Source organism: Rattus rattus, chromosome 2 (genome assembly GCF_011064425.1).
Source record: "Rattus rattus isolate New Zealand chromosome 2, Rrattus_CSIRO_v1, whole genome shotgun sequence".
In the NCBI taxonomy this organism is placed as follows: domain Eukaryota; kingdom Metazoa; phylum Chordata; class Mammalia; order Rodentia; family Muridae; genus Rattus; species Rattus rattus.
The window spans coordinates 14,429,549-14,451,498 of record NC_046155.1 but is presented as its reverse complement, the minus strand read 5'-3'; the positions used below and the strand labels follow the sequence as shown (position 1 = coordinate 14,451,498).

At 41.3% G+C, this 21,950-nt stretch overlaps 1 protein-coding gene across 3 annotated transcripts in view; it reads left to right on the top strand.

Annotated features, from left to right (window-relative positions):
- The window catches only part of Tle4 (TLE family member 4, transcriptional corepressor), a 133,688-nt gene extending 112,362 nt beyond the window's left edge, over positions 1-21,326 (top strand). For all 3 annotated transcript variants that reach the window (XM_032891677.1, XM_032891679.1, XM_032891678.1), the window contains 12 exons: positions 377-496; positions 1,381-1,434; positions 1,829-1,981; positions 3,062-3,194; positions 3,516-3,709; positions 4,155-4,231; positions 14,360-14,609; positions 15,496-15,743; positions 16,806-16,953; positions 17,151-17,301; positions 17,649-17,725; positions 19,637-21,326. In XM_032891677.1, coding sequence (XP_032747568.1) covers positions 377-496; positions 1,381-1,434; positions 1,829-1,981; positions 3,062-3,194; positions 3,516-3,709; positions 4,155-4,231; positions 14,360-14,609; positions 15,496-15,743; positions 16,806-16,953; positions 17,151-17,301; positions 17,649-17,725; positions 19,637-19,744 — 1,713 coding nt within the window. In that variant the 3' untranslated portion in view covers positions 19,745-21,326. The remainder of the gene's footprint in view (positions 1-376; positions 497-1,380; positions 1,435-1,828; positions 1,982-3,061; positions 3,195-3,515; positions 3,710-4,154; positions 4,232-14,359; positions 14,610-15,495; positions 15,744-16,805; positions 16,954-17,150; positions 17,302-17,648; positions 17,726-19,636) is intronic.
- The last annotated feature ends 624 nt before the right edge of the window (positions 21,327-21,950 follow it).

Sequence of the window (21,950 nt, the reverse complement as noted above, 5' to 3'; positions counted from 1 at the left end):
TTCAAATGTATACTCTCTGTCGACCAGTAAACTTTATGACACAAAATAAACACGAAACCATCCTGTCTCTCCCCCTGCTTTCTCTTGTATTCCCTCCACTCCCCAACTCCCCGAAAGCCTTGAACAGTGTCTCATGCTTGTGTGCTTGCGACCTGCTCTGCCCTTTGGAGTTGTGCTCAGCCTGCTGCCCTTTGTATTTTTTCTGCTCCTCCTTCTTCCTTGTCTTTCTCTGCTTCTTTCCTTCTATACCTGTGCTCTCCTTTCTCTCCCGTCTCCTCTTAGCTTCCTAGGCATATACTACAGAAGAAAAAGATTTCTCTAATTGCTCTGTTAAGTGAATGATCTTTTTCAGTCTTGGTTCTATTTTTAATTCCAGAGCTCTTCCGTATCCCCATCAGCTAGTTTCCGAGGTTCTGAGAAACACAGGAACTCTACAGACTATTCCTCAGAGAGCAAGAAGCAGAAAACAGAAGAGAAGGAAATTGCAGCTCGCTATGTAAGTTCATCCACCTTTTCTTTGGGGGAGGCTAGTTTGTCTTGTTCTTTTATCAATTGGTAATTTTAACCATTATCATACAATTTTAGAATACAGGATACCTGTTCTTTACAAGATTTTTTTAAAGAATTACTGTATTTTTATTGGTGTATCAAGCTCTCCCCATCAATTATCTGTGTTTATGTGTATGTGTACATGTGTATGCAAGACCCCAGTGCTTTCCTGTAGCAGGTTATCTAAGACCCGGATATACTAGGTAATTCTGTTAGGGTAGGTAGAACTTTATGTGATTAGCTAGAGATGTAGAAATAATGGAAAACCTAAGAAGTTTGGATGTACCTAGAGTATTGAGAAAAGGGAGAAAATTTGTGGAAGATGCATGTACAGATGTGTCCTGGGTGTGACTTGAGTCTGGTTTTCCTCTGCTGTCTGAGCTGTCAGAAGAGAAGGGAGAACATGCAGCATAGGAGGTGTGGAGGCAGGCGTTTGTTGCTCTGTTCCCTGCAGGACTGCAGGCTTCACAAGAAGTTCAAACTGGGTTTTTACTTTACAGCTTAACCACACAGTGACTTACTCAGATTTATTAAAAGCTGCCAGACCAAATCACACTCCACCATTGTAGGATGTGCATAGGTGGGCGTGAAAGTTTGTGTTCTGTGTTCTAGAGTAGTAAGAAGGCATGGTACTATATTTTTCAAAATGGGGAATGGAATCATTACCTAGCTCTTATCATAAACATGAAAAATAAAGAGAATACTTTGCATAAAGTGTTGGGTACTGTTTTCATCAAACATAAGGACCTCGTGTGGACACATAATGGAGCTGAAATTGATAGCACTTTTTTCCCTGGGGCTGGAAATGATGCCTCTCAATCCTCTCTGCAGGACAGTGATGGTGAGAAGAGTGATGACAACTTGGTAGTTGATGTGTCCAATGAGGTATGTTTGTGGCTAGCCCTCTGCAGCTATGACAAAGACAAGTGTCCAAAGTGCTTATGAGAAATTACTACCGACTTTATACATTGCTGGGCTTTCAAAAGAGCTGCTCCTTCCTTCCAGCGGACACTGTCTTTCCCACCACTCATCCTACTGATTTGATTGATATTCCTTGTAGACTCAAGGAGTTTATGATTTTTGCTTTGTTCACCTCAATACCAGATGTTTCCTCTAGTAAATTCAGTTAATTCTTTAAGTTCATTAACTTTAATTCATTAAAGTTTAGTTTTGTACTTTTAAGCAAGTTACTAAGTGCTTTTAGTTAGAAGTGTCCCCAGTAAAGGGACTTCTTCAGTGCTGTGAGTCAGTTATCAGTCTTACGTGTTTGTCTTTGTAGGATCCATCTTCCCCTCGAGGAAGCCCAGCACATTCCCCAAGGGAGAATGGCCTGGACAAGACACGCCTCCTCAAGAAAGATGCTCCCATCAGCCCTGCTTCTGTTGCATCTTCCAGCAGTACTCCTTCCTCCAAATCCAAAGAGCTTAGCCTTGTAAGCTACTCCCTAACCACAATTACCACTTCCAAAATAGTTACTGGGTTTTGGGTTTTCAATTTTTTTTGTATTTCTCATTTATCTCTGGGGCTTAGATTTCTAGCTTAATTAGAAAAGATGTTTGGACCAGAAAGGTTTACTAACTTGATGGTATTTGCTTCTGAGTCTGTAAGCTTAAAGGAAAGATAAGTGGATGAAAATAAGAGGAAAATGTTATAGTGAAGTTGAAAAGTACACACTGGAGTTAGTGTGATGGTCTGATTGCCTGTGGTTTGTGGTGAACTCTCTTTGGAATTTAACTGTCATTTTATTAGTAGCTTCATTTGAATTGCCAAGCTAGACACAGCTGCAGTAGTCTTAGCTTCTGCCTAAGTACTCTCTCACTAATATAGGCTGTTTTGACTCAACACAAATGCCACACTGAACTTCCCAGCAGTCTGCATATCTTCCCACACCTCCTCCTGTACAGGGCTGTGGAGTTGATTGCATTTGTGTGTCGTAAATCCCCTTTTCTCCTCACCACCCATTTTCATTTTTTAAAAAGCCATATGTGTTCTTCAGTGACCTTTTGAATTCACAGCTGACGGATCAGGGGATTCTTCAGTGTGTGTGCAGATAAAGAATATATGTGTTTAGAATGGATGGAAGGCTAGATTGAGGTTTGGGTTCAACCTCTGTCCTTTCTTCTGGAACTCTGGTTGTCTTTTTATGGCCTCTCCTTTCTCCTCTGGGATCTATGGTATTCATGTGTGGGTTTTCTGAGAGCAGTGAGTCAGGTATGGAACTTCTTAGGATGTGAACAGTGTACTAGGGACCTGACTTAACCATGGCCCACTTTTGGGATGCATGTTTGAATTTCTTTGGCCTCCAATTGGGACCAGGTTCTTATAAATAACTTCTTGAGTTCAACTTCAGTTCAATTTTCCCTAAACTGTGTCTTCTTGGTTCTTTGCCAGCTACTTTTAACTGATATAAGACTGAGATATCTTATAACTGAGATATGAGAATTGCTCTTTTAATATAAAAGTAACTCTTAAAATCATGTTCTCATGGCTGATATGTTCTATCTCTTGTTAGAATGAAAAGTCTACTACTCCTGTTTCAAAGTCCAATACCCCTACTCCACGGACTGATGCACCTACCCCTGGCAGTAACTCTACTCCCGGACTGAGGCCTGTACCTGGAAAGCCACCAGGTGTGGACCCCTTAGGTTAGTAAGGAAAAAATGGTGTATATTTATTTATACTTTTTAAAAATTTAAGTAATTTAAGTAATACAATCTGTTAAAAGTAGTAATGACCAGCACTGACTGTGTTGGAGAAGGTAAGTATTCCGAATCAAGCATGTGGCCCCATCCATGTCTAACAGGTTATTAAGTGTTCCAAAAAAATGGGATAAATGATTGAACCACCTCAAAGGCTTGAATGATTTTGAGAATAGTAAAATCGGTTCATTCGAACTATGGCTTGTATTGTTAACCAACTGAAGAAGGTGCAACTGCTATTTTCTGTGGTCTTGACTTTCTCTTCAGCATCCAGCCTGAGGACCCCAATGGCTGTACCTTGTCCATATCCAACCCCATTTGGGATTGTGCCCCATGCTGGGATGAATGGAGAGCTGACCAGCCCTGGAGCCGCCTATGCTGGGCTTCACAACATCTCCCCACAGATGAGTGCAGCTGCGGCAGCAGCAGCGGCAGCGGCAGCCTATGGAAGATCACCTGTGGTAGGTTTACATGCTTCTGAGAATTAGAGTTTCAGAACACACAGCATTCTTTTTAATGTTGCCTATATATTTATAAAAGGATTGAGCGTTATAAAGATACATGTGATTATGTTTTGATCTATTTTCTTTGGGAGGATGAGAAAGTTTATGATTTCTTAAAATTTAGTGGTCATTTTGAAATTTGAAACTACCAAATTCGACCACATAAGAGAATAAACATAATAAAGCCTTTGTTTCTGTCATAAGTCTCAATAATCAATAGTACATTTTTGTATGTTCCAGTTCTGAATTAAGGACCACTAAATCCTGTCATTTTAAATCAATAGATACTGCTGAAATTTGAAATTGTATTTTCAAATTATCTGTGATCCTAAGCTTTAGGTGCCATATTGTGCAAAGCATAACAAATAAATCTATTTGTTGTTTTGCATGGGAATAATTTTAGGTGGGATTTGATCCACACCATCACATGCGTGTGCCAGCAATACCTCCAAACTTGACAGGCATTCCAGGAGGAAAACCGTGAGTACTTTTTTTCCCCACGTGGAAAGGTTTAATGAGAGAAGAAGAGTGGAAAGGGGGTGGGGTACTTAAAGGAGGCCAGACATGGGCACATGGCGGGGGGTGGGAGGGTGGGAGGAAGATGGGGAGAGAAGGGACAGGGACAGAGGGGAGAGAGCAGAGAAGCAAAGAACGAAGAGTTCCTGAGTACTTTTTGTCCCTTTGGATTCGTTGTCTACAAAGCTCTGGTACTTGCTTTCATTTTGGAATTGGGCCTTTGCTGAGTAGTGTCAAAATAGTTTTCATTTTCCCTTAGCAAAAGATAAGGCATAGTAAGGTTTAGTTTTGTGTGTCCTGTTTAGAAAAAAAAAATCAAGCCTTCATATAAAATGTAAGTTGGGAAGGCAACTCAGGCAGTCAAGACTTCTGTCTGTTGCTGATTTTAAGGCAGTTGTTCAGAAAGTGTGATGTTTATATGCAAACTTACATGATTAGAATTTGAACATGTAAAGAACAGACACGCTAAAACTTCAAAAAAATCAGGACAGTCTTCTGTTCCGTTCTATTTCTAGAAAAGGTAGTTTGCTCATTTGGCTTCTTTACTTGAGCTGAGCATTTGGAATGTCTGTTCACACTCCCCTGGAGTGATAACAGACCAAGTACAACACACCTCTTCCAGCCTCTTTGTATATTCTAATTTCATCACATCCTTTCCACAGTCTTAGTTTCGGTATACTTGTACTCTTCTGTTCTCACCGCCTAAACACAGTTCTAATTGGATTAGAAAATTGAAAAAGAAAACTTTTAGAGTAGTATTTCAATCTTGAAAGGAAGGAAGGAAGGAAGGAACTTTTTTTCCCCCTTAGAAAACATTCTTGCCTTGATACATGCGCACGCAGGGGCGGGGATGCGCGCGCACACACACACACACACACACACACACACACACACACACACACACACACACACACACACACACAACCTTTGATTAGCATCTTTCCTGAAATTAAACATACCACACATAAGCTGCATCCCCAGTCTCCTGCACTATCCAGACTTCACTGAGTAGCCACAGAAGTCTCCCTCTCCCAGAGGCTGCCCTGGCTGCTTGGCTGTTAGACATTTAGTCACACTGATCCTCCTCTATCACTTACTGTGACTCACTGTCTCACTTTACATATTCGTTAGATGCCCTTATAACAGAGCATTCTGCCCTGATAACTCTTGTCATTAAGTCACATCCCTTTTTGCCTCCCTCCCTGTTGTCATTTTCCTCTAATTTTTTTTTGAGATAGAGTTTCACCGTGTACCCCAAGTGGTCTTGAAGTTGTTGATCCTCCCACCTCTGCCTCCTAAGAAAGAGACTGGTGTTGGAGAGGGGCACCATCATGCCCAGCTTTTGAAAGCTTACTTATAGCCATTGTCTGCCTCTTCTATTTGAATATGAGTCCTGTAAGAATAGAAGCAGAACATATCTTCCTTTTTTTTTTTTTTTTTTTTTTTTTTTTAGTATAATGTTCAGAAATAATGATTATAGTTGTGGGGTTGAAAAGTCTAGTTGGTATAAGATACCATATCTGATGCTGCCTCGCCCTTTTAAACAAAGCACATTTTGATCATAATCTTGCCCTCCCTCACTCTTCCTAGAACCTTCTTACCCACCCAACTTCATGGTCTTTCTCAACAAAGCAAACAAAAAAAGCACACATATATACAAATGCATGTAGATTCCATATTACGTTGGCCAAACTGCTTCTGAGCACAAGGCCCACCCTGCAGAATGGCTGTTACACTTAGTACTGCTCCACTGACATTTTTCCTCTTTTGTAAGTTGTTGTTTATAAATAGCATCTTACTTAGTTGTGGCCCTGTGCCCACTTCACCTTTTCCATGGTGGAATTTTATCTGGCTTGAACTTCGCAGGTCATATCCATCATAGTCACTGAGTTCATATGTTTATCAGCTTTATTGGGTCTCAAAGTGCTGCTCCCTTGGAATCATCCACTACCTCTGGCTCTTAGAATCTTCCTGCCTCTTGCACATAGATTTTGAGCCTTGAGGGAAGGGGTGTGATACAGACACCTGAGCACGCCAAAGTCTTTCACACTCTGCACATTGTTCAGCTGTGTGTCTCTATGTTAATTACCACTTGCTACAAGACAGCGTCTCTGATGAGGGCTGAGCAATGTACTGATCTGTGGGTCTATAACAATATGTCCTTAGGAGTCGTTTTACTGCTATGTTCATTTAGCAAAATAACTAGTAGGTTTCCCCTAAGACCCATGACCTTTCTCATTTTAGATTTTTGAATGTGTCAACAATGTCAGGTCTGAGATCATTTTCTGGTGTGAACCTTAACTTTAATCAGACAGTAGTTGGTTACTCCCATCAGATTTGTGCCTCTGTCATATCAGTGGGTATATTTTTCAGGCAAGTTGCTATTCCAGTGCAAAGGGATTGTAGCTAGATGAGGTTTATGATTACTTTTCTCCTTCAGTAGCATGTACAGTGCCTTCCGGCATTATGAACAATAATCAATAGGAGGTGAAGCTTCTAGTTGCATAGCAGCTCAGTTTTTCCATATTTTTAAAGTTGTGATAACAAGTACTTCAGCAATAGGGTCTACCCATCAGGTTGTAGAAGCCTAGCGAATAGCATGGACAGTAACCTCTAATGTTGAGCAGGGGGCGGAGTTGACTATGGTACCTTTAGTCAAGAAGTTGCACACCCACTCCTGGTACTTCAGGTTTTGTTTGGAAGCATGTAATGTCTAGTTGCAACATTGTCTCTGCTATCGTATGGTTGACTCCATTTAAATTCCTTTTCTATATTTTATATATTTAGGAATCTTCTATATGGTATTTTTATATGGTGCACATAAAAAGACCTTCAAAGTTAATTATTCCTTCCAATATTCCCTTTTCTACTGTGCCCTCCCACCACCTTCCCCATTTAACCCTCCTAGTTTCCCCATTATTCCTTTCCATTCTATTTCCCCTTCCTTGGAAGACCCTTAGTCACTTACTAGTTACCTAACTCTAGCTATTCTGAATAGAACACACATACACATTTAAAATGTTAACGCTGATACTCATATATAAGAGAAAACCTGCAGTACTTGTATCTTTTGGTGTCTGAGTTACCTTACTCAGGATGATTGTTTCTAGTTCCATGTATTTACCTGCAATTTTCATAATATTTTTCAACAGCTGAGTAAATAGTCCGTTGTATACTGTACCACATTTTGATTATCCATCATTCACTGATTGACACCTAGGGTGTTTCCATTTCCTGGTTGTTAGGAATAGAGCAGAAATGGACATGGATGAATAGTATCTCTGTAGTAAGATGTAGAGTCCCTTTGGTATAAGCCCAAAAGTGGTGGTATAGATCAGCTTTTTCAGGAACCTTCACAATAATTTCCAGTGGCTGAACCAGTTAGCACTCCCCACCAACTATGAATATTCATTAATAGAAGTAACTTCCAAAGCGGGGCAGTGGTGGCATCCATCTTTAATCCCAGCACTTAGGAGGCAGAGACTGGCAGATCTTTGAGTTCAAGGTCAACCTAGTCTACAGAGCTAGTTCTAGGATAGCTAGAACTACACAGAGAAACCCTGTCTCAAAAACAAAGAAGCAAGCAAAGATATAACTTTCAGTGCCTTAAATAATGCATAGTTCACAGTTGATGCTCACAATGCAAGTTTATTTATTGAAAGAGTAAATAAATGTAATTCGCTAATGTCTTCTCTAGTTTCCTTTGCTTGTGAATTCAGTGTTACATAGGTACTTGCTTGTCACCTTCGTGTCTCCTTGTGCTCTTTTTCTCCCCATTTCACCTGCCCTTTAGTGGTAAGCATACCTGACTGACCTTGACTCTGTTTTTTGTTTTCTACCTGCTGACTAAAACTCAGGGTTCTTCCTTCTGTACCTAACTTTACTACAGACTACCCCAAATGTCCCAGTTGCATCAAACAGTGCTGGCTCCATAAGCCAAGTTGTTCAGTAAATATTTGGCTTATTAATAAGGGAAACAAGGCAAATTAGACTTTGAGTTCCTTGAGAGTTGAAGATATAAATATCAATTACCATAAAATTTTATGTACCTGTGTATGCTCTGCAAATAGTGATTGACTGACTAACAAGTTTTGTTGACCAAGAACCGTGAAGGTGAAAGATTAGTCTATTGCAGGCAGTGACTAAATAACAAGGTCATGGGATTAATCAAATAACAGCTCAAATGCCTCTGAGTTCCATATGAACTGAGAGGAGATGGAAGGGCTCTTGTAGGGAAGAGGTACAGTCCTTTCTTCAGGCACTGTTGATGGTCACCAAGTAAGTAACCATTAGAGGTACTAGAGTGGATAAGTTGAGAGTTCTTGGTACAGATCAACCTTGAAGCCCCAGGAGTGTGTGTTTGGAATATTTAAACAAGCAGTGTCCCCCTTGGTCTAAGGGTCGTACCTGTTAGACCACTGTAGAATTACAGTCTGTTTGGCTCACCATATTTATGAGCCTTGTGCTTGATTTTCTTCCTTCACACTAAGCACCACAGGTTTCCACTACCACTGCAAATGGACAGCTGCCATGTTTTCCCCAGAAACCTGAACTCAAACTTAGCTTTTCTGGTTATAAATATACAAGAGGTTGTTGTTTTGTTTTTCCTAGTCATTCATTGTAGTTGGGCTCTAGACGGTTACATTGTAGGTACTCAATGTATTGTATTGATGAAAATTTTACTAAAAACCCTGAAGAAAAATAAATCTTTTTTTTAAAACTATTTAAATTCTTCAAGTTCTTTAAAGCCCATTTAATGAAGCTTTGGGGGATTCTTTTTAAAAGAAACTGTCAGTAAGAATATATCATAGGAGAGATGAGAAGCTTCAGGAAGTTAGCCCTGCACCGCAGCAGGTTGTACACCAGGCCATCACAGAAGGACACCACATTGTGTGAGAAGCTGTGCTAAGCCAGCCACTACTTCTGCATGTGGGGCTGGCCATGTGGGGCTGGCCGGTTTCATAGACGATGAGCTACCCCAGGTCTTGACAGTGTTTGTGTAGGCAAGGGGCAAGCATGGTATCCCATGGTTGTTCATGTTCTTCTAAAGCCTCCCTCTCTGTTGCCCAGCTAGAGCTCATTTGAGCCTCTGAAAAGTATGTCTTCAGATGAGTCTTGTGGAGCCAGCTGCCCTGATCCTAGATAATCATGAGGCAGGAGGATGGCAACTTCATGGCAGTCTGGGCAATTTAGAGAGAAAAGTAGAATGTAACACACGGTAGAGGGCTTACACTGCCTTGTATGAGTGGGGCCCAGGGTCCGATGCCTAACACTGCATACAAAGTATATCTTGGCCAGGGGTTGGACAACAGTGAATGACAGTGTTAAAACCTCACTGATAACTGAGCTTGTGCCAGGTATCCTAGGTGCCCTCAAAGAAACATCCTTGGAACTGGACTGGCATAAGGCATGACAACAGCTTGCTCAAGGGCACACCAGTCAGTATGGCACCAGGTCCTCAAGGCTGTACTGTGTAATACGTTTCTTCTTCTACTTGGCCTTCAGCTCACATCAGGCCCCTTTGGGCCACTCAGCAAACCATGTCCATAGTCCTTGTGTGCTCCTTGGGAATACAACCCATGATAGACACACTGACAGCAAAGATTCCATTAATACTAAGGACCACTAACTGTGCCCTTGGGGAAGCACAGATGTAGCTGTGAGCATGAGTATGGTCTCCCTAGTTGTCAGGTATAGTTCATCAGAACCAGCCGGAGTACCCACCCACCCACCCCTTCCCCATCCACCTCCTCCTATACCCAGGAGGCTGGCCCTGCTCTGCTTGACCCACCAAAGACACATGCCAGACCACCATCTTATGAGGTAGAAGTGTGCCTTCTAGGCAGTATGTCTCTGGAATGGTGTAGGAGATATACCCATTGCTGTTGGTCACTAGAGTGTCTAGGTACAGGCATTCACTGGAGGGTGGCTGCATTATGATATGTACATCCATCTGAAACCCAGTTAGGGTGACTATGTCCCAGGGCCTGTGAGTGAACCAGCCTGTCATAGCCTGTGGGCTGTCCTCATTGGCAGCTGTCTCATTGATCTGGTGGTTAGCTGTCATGTTCTGGGGAAAGGGAGGGCAAGGTACATTCAAAGCAGGTTTTCCAAGGCTGATGACAGGCAAGCAGGCTCAGAGAAACAAAAGAAAGAACAGAGGGAACTTGGTTTGACAATTCTGGAACCTCCAGCCTCAGGAAGGTAAAATAGCCTTGGAAAGTTACATGCTGTCTGATGCTGGGACAGCCTCTGTCTGTCTGGGGCGCTGTGACCACTTTGAGTTAGGGTCACCTCAGCTTCTGAATCATTGTATACAGAAAGGAGGCACCAAGTCTTAACTTCCCATGGTCATGTCCTTGCTACCAAAATCACACAGACTCTTTGGCCAGAGAGGACATGAGGTGGGTACAGGACAAATGGACAGTAAGTAGCCAAGCAGACATCAGTCACCAGGAGATGTAGGATACACACACTCAGCACAGCCTGGGCTCTGCTGGGACCCAACCTACCAGGTGTGCACAGAAATAGGGATACTGGTCACGAGGATGCTGTCTGTGTCAGGGAGAGGGTTCAGGTCTACTCTCCAGCTCTGGATTGCTCTGCACTGACTTGACTGGAGGCAGAGAGAACAAGAGCAGACATTCAAGTGGGTCTTCTCTACATGTGCTGACACAAATTACACTGTTTGAGGACCAGGATATGACAAGATGCAAGGATACAGCAAGGAGATGGGCCATTCTGAGGGTGTTTCCTCCCATACTCCCAGACATCTCTGTGTACCTGCCTACCACAATGGGCCCAGTCTACAACGTCCCAACTTGGAGAAGGCCTTTAACTCCTTCCTTGTTGAGTTGGAGCCCCCAGGCAGTAAGGAAGTAAGGAGTATGACCCTGATTGTTGCTGGGAACCCCTCAGGAGGCTCTGACAGATAGAAGTCAGTCTTGCCACATTGGGATCAGAGGGCTGTGGTTTAGCAGCTATCCCCAACTTGAAAAGTCAACTTTCCACCTTCCTGGGGAGCCTCACTCAGCAGTGTGGAGCACCCTTCCCCCAGTGAGAGCAGTGTTGGAGGGTGACAAGGTGTGAAAGTGCTCCTTTAGCATCAGTTCTAGGTGGGAGGCTGGAGGGTCTGCATAGTGGAAGAGGTTGTACACTTGCTGACATGCTGGCCACAGCTGGAAAACAGGGAGTGGAGGAATGCAAAGAAAGAAGACTTTGGGGAGTAAGTGAGGGCTTGGGGCCCAGGCTGCCTTTGCCTTGAGTTTTTATCAATATGGGATCTGTGTGGATCATTGCCCTTTATTAATAAATAGTTTGAGGGGTGAAAATGTATAATAGCAGGGTATTAGTTGTGCACACCTTTAAATCTCAGGATTCAGGAGGCAGAGGCAGATAAATCACTGAATTCACAAACAGCCAGGACATCCAGAGCTACACAGCAAAATCCAGTCTTGAAAAACCAAAAAGGAAAAAAAAAAGTATAACAGTATCTGAGCTTAGACTAACCTTCCTTTCCTTTCTATAAGACCTAGTCTTTGTGACCCCTTGATTGCTACATCAGTTAGCCTTCTCGGCCATCCTCAGAGTGCCAGCTTTCTTTACAAGCCTGAACTAGAACCTGGCTTCCCTGCAGTCAACATTTCCTCTGCACATCCCCCTGTCCCCCGGAAAAGTGGACTACTCAAAACCTGCAGGCCACCACCAGTCCAATGGTGTTTCAAGTGCTTTCCTTTGCAGTTTCTTGATGAGTTAGATTTCTGGCTTCTGTGAAAACCATGCTTCTTTCAGACCTCTGCTTCTTGAATCCACCCTATCTTCTACCTTGATGGTATTTCCCTTAAAGATCAGACACGAGACTTAGAGTGTGACTAGTGTCTACTCTAAGTGAAGCCCCTGGTGGTTTTTCTGTTTCCAGGATCATCTCTAGTGAAAATCTGTCTTACTCAGTTTCAGTCACTTACATTCAAAGCTCTCATCACCCCAGATGTTGTGTCCACAATCAAACGTCCTATCCAGTATAGTCTTAGCTGACTTTACAAGCCAGGTCCTGTGATTACAACTCCTGCTCCCAGCATTCCCACCAGTCTTCATAGTTCACGCTGTTCAGGTCACACATTGGTGTGGCTCCAAGTCCACTTTATTTGACTCAGGAAATACCATCTGTCTCTTCCTTCTCAGCCTCCCAACCTTCCCTCAAAAGCTGTGGTATGCCCACAATGCTGGACTTACTTTTTGTAAGCTTAGACTTTTTTTTTTTTTTTTAATTAACTTGAGTATTTCTTATATACATTTAGTGTTATTCCCTTTCCCGGTTTCCGGGCAAACATCCCCTCCCCTCCCTTCTTTATGGGTGTTCCCTCCCCATCCTCCCCCTTGCCGCCTCCCCCAACAATCTAGTTCACTGGGGGTTCAGTCTTAGCAGGACCCAGAAGCTTAGACTTTTTCAGTAAGAAAAAACTATCAGTTCCAGTTACTTTTCTGTTGCTTTGATAAAACACTGAGACTAACAGTAACTTGTGGAAGAAGGGTTTATTTTGGCTTATGACTCTAAAGGGCTAAGAGTCTGTCACAGTGGGGAAGCAGCAAGAGGCTGGTGTAGTGGCTGCAGCAGGTAACTAACAGCATAGTCTTCAAATGCATGTAAGAAGCAGAGAGAAAGCTGTAGTGGCTGGAGGAGTTTAATTTCGAAGCCCTTCATACTTCTTCCAGCAAGAATGCACTACCTAAAACTCCCTAAGTAGCACCACCGGCTGGCTGGATAACAAAAATAGTCAAGTACTTGACAACCTGGGGTGGTGTTTCTCATTCAAACCACCACACTATCTCAGCTTTGATTCTGATCCTGTGCCTGAGTTAGTCCAAGCTCCTATTTTTCATACACCCATAAATGTGGGTTTTTTTTTTGTTTGTTTTTGTTTTTTTTTTGGTATGGTACATATTTCTCAAAAAGGGCTATGGTTCAGTCCCTAAGAGCTCCCAAGAAAACCGTAGCTCCTTCCCACCTGCTATTGGGATCTGTTTTCTCCTAAAGTTGATCTGCATCCCAGAAGCCTCACTATGTGTGCCCTTGCTAACGTAAACAGTTGTCTATTAAAAGTAGAATCTTTAATGATGACTTCAGGTCCAATTTAATATTTTCACACTATATGTTTTTAAGGCTGTGAACTGGAAATGGAAGTGCTGTATACAATAAGGTGGGCCTTGGGCTGTCAGACAGGACAGGACACTTTTCAAGTCCCATTACTTTCGTATCTTTTAGAATTTGTGATTTTTGAGTCTAATCAATGTTTTAAAACCATTTTCTTACATCTGCCCTTTCAGTGTTGTTTACCACAGAATCTGAATTCTTCAGGGCTTTATAATTTTAGCTTACTGATCTCTATTAATAACTCAATTTGATTGGACTGAATCCATCTATAGGTAAAATCTGTTATAGGCCATGGAACTACAGAAAAATACAAAGCAATGAAGATTTAGGTGAAGAAAATAGGTCTCATATGCATTCATTCATACATACATACATACATACATACATACATACATACAACCATACATATGACATTAGCTATCCTACTTAGTTGTCTGGAAACTATAGACTCGTCCTTTCTTTTTGAAGTTAGAATAGAATTGCATTCAAAGAGGCTCGGTAACTACTGATGTCACATAGCTATTAAACAACCAATTGGTATTTGGTTATAGACCTAGCACCATGTCTTGAAAGTTAATGTTATTGTGTTGTACCAGAGTATTTGATGTTTTTTACTTTTTGTTTGTTTGTTTATGCACATCTCAAGTGGCACTGAAAGGGTTTTCTCTGTCTTGTTATATTGGACAATTTAATATATTTTCAAGTAAGGTAGTTTAGTAGATAGAGTGTGTTTCTAGTATGCATGAAACCTGGGTTTGATATTCATCACTGCTTAAACCAGACATGATAAGTAGGGTTAGACAGGTCAGATATCCGGGGCCACCCTCCACTATATAGTGAATTTGAGAACAGCCATGCACACATAAGACCCTGATCTAAAAGAAAACAAGCAAAAGCTAATGCTCTATGTTGTTCTGCTATTTCTCCTTCCTGTACTCTAGAGCATACTCCTTTCACGTTAGTGCCGATGGTCAGATGCAGCCTGTCCCCTTTCCCCCTGATGCGCTCATTGGACCGGGAATCCCCCGACATGCCCGACAGATCAACACCCTTAACCATGGGGAAGTAGTGTGTGCAGTGACCATCAGCAACCCCACACGACACGTGTACACAGGTGGCAAGGGCTGTGTAAAGGTCTGGGACATCAGCCACCCTGGCAACAAAAGCCCAGTCTCTCAGCTGGACTGTCTGGTAAGTGAGCAAGTGACAAAGACCCTGATTGTGAGAAAATCATAGCAGTGCTAAGGGAATAAGTGGGGTTTTTCTCTCAGAGTGATCAGTTCTTTATGTGTGTTATATCTACCTGTACAATCTGCATTCACCCTGTCACTTGGTTCAAAATTATAAGAGTTCCATCCATTGTTTCTACGCACATACCTGAGAACTTTCTGAAGTTCAACTACTCATGTGGCTACCAAGCTCTTAACTGGTGTGTTACCATTTGTCTTTGGTCACACAGGAAATTGAAGCCTACTTTTCTTCCCTTATATCAGAAGCATCTTTTACTGCATCACTTAATCTAACTTAATTAAGTATACCTAAAATTTCCACAAACTCATGAACAGGGGAGACAGTTTCTTTTCCTGTCTTACTATCTGTTGTTGGCACTTCATTGAACTCATAATGCCTGTTAGTCACACATAGCAAGGCTGGGCCGAAAGAGCTAACTGCCAAGTGACTAACTGATGTGGCTTTAATACCAATACCCTCTGTCCTCAGCACGGAGTATGCCAGGGCTTCAGAGTATGGAGAACTGCAGTGGTGTGTGCATAGACCATATGGATCTGCGTGCTCAGATTACAGCCACAGTTGTTTAATTTGGTGGTGGGAGTGGAGCTAGATCTTTGCATTTGGGTGCTAATTAAGATTAAATATCTTGGTACTAAATTTTGTAGATCAATTTTAAATATTTCCTTAATTTCATGTAATTTTGTAGCACTAATCTACTTCATCATTGTCATAAGTGTGCATGGCTCATTAAACCAGAAGGGAACACAGGACTTTATGGGTTCTGCTCTCATGTCAGTGCTGTTTTCTTTCCCTCAGAGTAATTTCACAATGACTCTTGTCTCCATAGAACAGGGATAACTACATCCGCTCCTGCAGATTGCTCCCTGATGGCCGCACCTTAATTGTTGGAGGGGAAGCCAGTACACTGTCCATCTGGGACCTGGCAGCTCCAACCCCACGCATAAAGGCAGAGCTGACGTCCTCAGCCCCTGCCTGCTATGCTCTGGCCATCAGCCCCGACTCCAAGGTCTGCTTCTCATGCTGCAGCGATGGCAACATCGCAGTGTGGGATCTGCACAACCAGACTCTGGTGAGGTAGGTCAGCTGAATCTACTTTTGTGTTGAAAGAGAGAGCTAATTTACCACATGGTGCTCGTGGCTCTGTGTGGATCTGCCTTACTGTGTGTGTGTGTGTGTGTGTGTGTGTGTGTGTGTGTGTGTGTGTGTGTGTGTGTGTGTGTGTGTTTTTTCTCTGACTGTCTGGGTAGAATGCAGCTACTTTCTAAAAAATGTTATGAACTAGATGCATTTTAGATATAATAACCAATTTTATATCTCGCTTCTGCACTATATCTTATTTCATTATACACACACACACACTATGAAGTGAAGGTCATTTTTACATAATGAATGTTGTCAGGAGCTCAGGGGCTCATTAGATGTCTGTAATTTGTTAACTCTGCCTGCTAACCCCCATCATCACCCCTAGCTCCTTGGTGAAAAGCCACAGTGTATGGTTACAGTTTAGGCGATGCATGGGTCGTAACTACAGCAGTGGTTATATGCCTCTTGCCAAGGGCCCAGTCCTGGTGGTTTGCTGCTTCTGTTCATATGGCCTAAACTTTCTGTTCTCATAGTTAAGGGCAAGTGGACAGCAGGGTTATAGAAATAACAAACAGTATGATTTGGAAAAGGGTGTGAGAAGATTGGGAACTTGAGCTGTGAGGCAGGGGTGTGTATGGGAAGAGAAGAGCCATTTGCACTCTTACTTTGAAGGGCGGCAATTCCAAAAGCAAAATATTTGTTCTTGTGGCGTTAGAGTAAACTTAAGATACTCAAGATCATTTTCAACTGTGAAATGAGGACCCACTTTGAACTCTTTGCTTCATGTCTCATATACATTTTACCAGAAGTGTCCCTAGCAGTAGATCACACAGAGTGTGTATTTCCATTAGACGTTTCTTGTAACAGTGGCCTTTCCCCACTGCACAGCCGGTACAGATACGTGATATGCTTTGTTATTATTGAGTAATTAGCATAAACCAAATGAGAGCTGTAGATAAACTCGGCACCAAATTTGATCAGCAAAACGTTCTTAATTTAATTCAAATAAAAATTTAACTTTTCAAGGGCTTCCCCTCCATTTTTCATTTTCAGGCAATTCCAGGGGCACACAGACGGAGCCAGCTGTATTGACATTTCTAATGATGGCACCAAGCTCTGGACAGGTGGTTTGGACAACACTGTGAGGTCCTGGGACCTGCGTGAAGGGCGGCAACTGCAGCAACACGACTTCACCTCTCAGGTGTGCACTGTGTGGGTAATGTGACCTGCTGTAAGGAAACATGCTGGACTTGAATGTGGGTCTCTTGGAGATCATCGCCTAGACTCGGTTCTTTCTGTAGTTTTTGAATTTTGTTGGTTTCCTCTATATCTAAGAGCAAACCTCCTGGTTAATAGGACCTTGTCCTCTTCAGTGACCATCATTTGTTTTAATTCCAGATCTTTTCTTTGGGCTATTGCCCTACTGGAGAGTGGCTTGCAGTGGGGATGGAGAATAGCAATGTGGAAGTGTTGCATGTCACCAAGCCAGACAAATACCAGTTGCATCTTCATGAGAGCTGTGTTCTGTCACTCAAGTTTGCCCACTGTGGTAAGCAAGCTCCTCCCCCCCTCCCCATTCTAGTTTCTGTCATCTAGAATGATTGTTTGGTTCTTCTGTTGACTCATTCCAAACTGAGTCTTTTATTTTGTTAATGTGTCTCTCTTCACAACTATGTAATTTACTTAACCAAGCATGCTTTCCTAGCAAGCTATGTAAATTCTTGGTTTTAATCTACTTTATTTCTTATCACAACAATCAATGACTCATGAAATCCAGAAGGTGGGTGGGCTTTACTTCTGAAGTGAAAAGATAGTCTTATTAGTTATCAGTGGAACGAATTAATTCAACACTCTATGAAGCAAATGACAAAGTAACACAATACCCTCTTCCTGTAGGCAAATGGTTTGTAAGCACTGGAAAGGACAACCTTCTGAATGCTTGGAGGACACCTTATGGGGCCAGCATCTTCCAGGTAACGCTTTGCTTGCTGATGGTCAGCGGCGTGTGCTGCCTGCCGGCTTTAGCCGTGTCATTTCCGAGAATCCTATGAGTGGTGAACTTGTTTAAGTGCTTTGAAATTATGTTGGGGCCCCTGACACCATTTCTGTCAGGCAGAGCAAGACCCTGCCTGAAGCAGGGAGGAGGATTAGTTGCCCAAGGGTCGTTTGCTGAGATTTCTGACCTTACTGTCACAGCTGATCCTGAATTACCCATGACGCAATCCTCTTATATTTCAACTAGGGCTTTTAGGTCTTCTGTGGCATTTTTGTGTTTATGCTTACATTTTCTGTTTTAAATTTTGAGCATTTTGTGTAAATAACTTCATGAGTGGTATCAGTTCTTTTCTTTTCCAATTCTTTTATTCGCTTTCTTTTTATCAGTTCTTTTTCCCAAAAATTTGCTAGAAAAGTCTAGTCAAACTGGATTAATTTTATAAACTTCTTAGTGGCACAATAGAATTTTGTATAGTTTTGGAAATTATCTGAAAAAACACCAGATTTAGACATGGCACAAACAGACATGCACATAAAATCTCTCCAGTTCTTTTTTTAAAAACAGATTTGTGTGAATTTTAAAGTTGAGTTAATGACTTTTGATTTTAATTTGTAGTTAGAATGTTCTTATCTTTTGTTTCATGTTTCAGACTAATATAACAAACTGTCAGGTCCCTTAACAAAATGACAAGTCATCATAGAGCCAATTAATTGTGTGGATCCAAAATAGACCACCGCATAAGGTTTTTGGCATGTCAAAGTAGCTGATGTCATTGTCATGAACTTCTACCTCCCTTCTCCCCTTTCTTTCTTTATATAACACAAGGTTCCTTCTGGCTGGACTGGAACCCACAGAGATCTGCCTGCCACTGCCTCCAAGTGCTGGGATTAAAGGCATGCACCACCATGCCTGGCTGAAGCTTATATTTTAATACTGGGGATTTTGTAACCTTGTAGGTATATAAACTGAAAGAAAAAAAACCATGAGACTGGGTATTTTTTTATTAAATACAAGTATTGTATCTTAGGTATATGCTGGCATGGGTATTTTATTAAGAGTTACAATAAAAAAGTTAGATATGCAGTGTATTAGGTACTCGTCTTACATTTATAGTTTCAGATGTTCCAAGTATTCTTCCGGTACTCGTTTAAACCTTGTGTGTGCAATCTTCCCTCATCCCTGTGTCACCCCTACTCCTCTTTAGTGGAATGTGTTTCTTTTTCCAAATACTGAACTCCTCTTACATGTATGTTTTATGCTAGTAGTGGTGGCTATGTTTACTAGCGTCTGCCATTGTTAGACCTGTGCTGTACTTGCAGCTCTGTGGCACCACAGAGATCCAGGCCACCTATCAGTGGCAGTTGAAGTCTTCTCATTTCTTGAATGTCCTACTCTACTTTCTAGAGAATAGAGGGGTTTTATTTATTTGTTTTGTTTTCCTTTTACTTTATTGTCTGTATGTCTGCAAGATGTTTCATACCTGGTACTCAAGGAAAGAAGACCCCTAGAACTGGCATTATAAACAGTCGTAAACTGCCATGTGGGATCTGGGGATTGAACCCATGTTCTCTAGAAGAGAATTCAGTACTCTTATCCAGTGAGCTCTTTCCAGCCCCAGGAGTAAAATGTAAAGAACAGGGTCTTGCCTCATTAGCAGGGTACTCTGACCATTAAGTTACTTTTCTCTTTGATGCCTTAGGACAAGAATCATTAGCCTATACTAGGGATGATCTAGTACTGCCATGTCTAGGAAAGTTGGCACTGCCCTGTATCTGCATGGTTTCTTCTGGATGCTCTGTGGAGCACTTTGACTGTGTATCTGCTCTGCACCCAGCAGTCCTGCTTCTTAGTTCCTGTATGTGACATTCTTGATATGCTTCTTCCCTAGTCCAAAGAATCCTCATCGGTGCTTAGCTGTGACATCTCTGTGGATGACAAGTACATTGTCACTGGCTCTGGGGACAAGAAAGCTACGGTTTATGAAGTTATTTATTAAGGACAAATCTTCGTGCAAACTGGACTCCTCCTCATAGCACTTTGCGCTGTTGTACTTTTCTGTTCACCCCTCTCCCATTCTAAAACCAAGGATTTCCAATACTCATTGCAGTTGTGGAGTTTAATCCCCTTCCATAGCCCCACGTCCTCCTTGCTATTGAATTGTGAATACTCATTAAGAACCTGTGATACCAAATCTTCAGCTATTGACTTGGAAGAACATGGAATACCTAACAGTGAATGGAATCTTTAATTATGTATTATATCTGTAATATATTTATTTTGTTTAAAGAAGGCTTTCTAACAATGACTGACTAAATAAAGCTGTCCGCTCCTGCATTGATAATGAAGGTGCATTGTATTTGATGCTCCACTCTCCCTTTTGGTAAGGGAGGGGAAAGGAAGGTTTAAAATAACTGATTTAAATGTCACTAAATGTAGACTATTGACTGTATAGAGATGTGAAATGTATAATTACACATGGAAGCAATATGTTGCTGTGTTGTTATGAGGTTGTTTTGTTTTGTTTTCTACTTATATTAAAAAACATTTGGAAATTTGGCTGTTTGAACAAGTAGAATATAACAGGCCAAGTACTATTCCTTTGAGTCTATTTGGGCAACTTTAACCAATATGTCTATAACTTTAGATTACATTCAACAAAAATAATTAATGTTTTTCTTTTTTACTTGTTGACAAGTATCTTTGTAATGTTTTTAATTCTTTTTTTATTGTATTATAGACAGATTAAAAAAAATTGGGCCTCAAAGAGAGAACTTAATTTCTTCTAATATTTTTGCCAAATTTACTGGCAGAGGGAGCTGTGTGTCTCTGGGCAGTTGTGATGCTGTGAGACATGGCAGGCTGTTTTGTGGCATGCTCTGTAGGAGCTGCAGGTACGGGAGCACTGCTTGCCTACCGCTGTGCAAAGCAAGTCTTTCACACACACATACACAAAGGCCAGCAGAGGAGGGTTTGCAGAGCCCACCCTCTGAAAGTCACAAAGAAGAGACTCTCCTGAGATGATGACTTGCTTTATTTACCTCTGGTTCTTTCCATGTCTTAGTTGGATGTCCCTGAAATGGACACAGGCTGTGCCATTGTGCCAGAAACATTGTGTTATCTTTTATGTTGTTGTTGTTGCTGTTAAACTATAACATGTGACTCCTTTTTTATTATTATTTTTTTGTTTGAATGCTTTAAAAAGATCTTTTAAGTCTGTGGATCTGCTGATGTACAGTGCCTTTGCTGCTATGGATCAAAATCAAGAACTGTGTAGATAAACTTTATTGTATAAGTAGAAAAATCACTTAATTTCATACTAGAAATGGGTGGATGCTGCAAGTTGAAATGGACTGTCATTGACGTTCTTTGTGTGGTAGCAAAAAAAAAATGGTGTCTTAAGTGCTTAGTGTTTGATGTCATTAACAGTTTCATAAAACTCTACAGTGTAGAAAGATTTTGATACTAAACTGTGCATTGTACATAGTTCTAACGCATTGTATTGGCCACCAGTACTTCTATGATGGTAGATTGTTTGTGCATTCAGACTTTTAAGCATTAAACATAAATAACTTCTAGAATACTTATTTTCTAATTATTTTTACTAATTTCTTTGTCTATGCCATTCCCTATATTAAAATCATTAGTTATATTCGTCAGATTTTTAAGTACTATGGGCTTTGAATTGTTACTTTTTTTTTCTTTTTGAGATAACCCAGTAAGCATGATCAAAGTTATAGAAGGCAAGTAGTTGATGTTTCCTGAGCCCCTCATTTTGTTGAAAGTCTTCCATCTAGAAGCTGTTGAAAACTCAAATTTGAACCATTTAGATGTATACTGTCATTCTGGAACACTAGCCACCTACAGCTATTTAAACTTAACTCTTGGAACTAATTAATATCAGAAGTCTTTGCCAGTAACACGGACTAAATTTCAAGTGCTCCATAGCCCCACAGGAGCTAACAGCTATTATATTGGACCTCACAGGTTTCTGTAATGTTTCTCACTGTCGTGAATGCTCTCGAGCTGACACAGCATTCAGAATTTGGCAGATTGGACCATTGCCAAGTGTTGGGGTTTGGCCTTTCCAAGACTCACAAGTTTCTGGAAGCATCTTGTGCTAGTGTTTTTCGTTTTTTTTTTTTTTTTTTTTTTTTTTGTTTTGTTTTTTTTGTTTTGTTTTGTTTTTGTTTTAAAAGACTCAG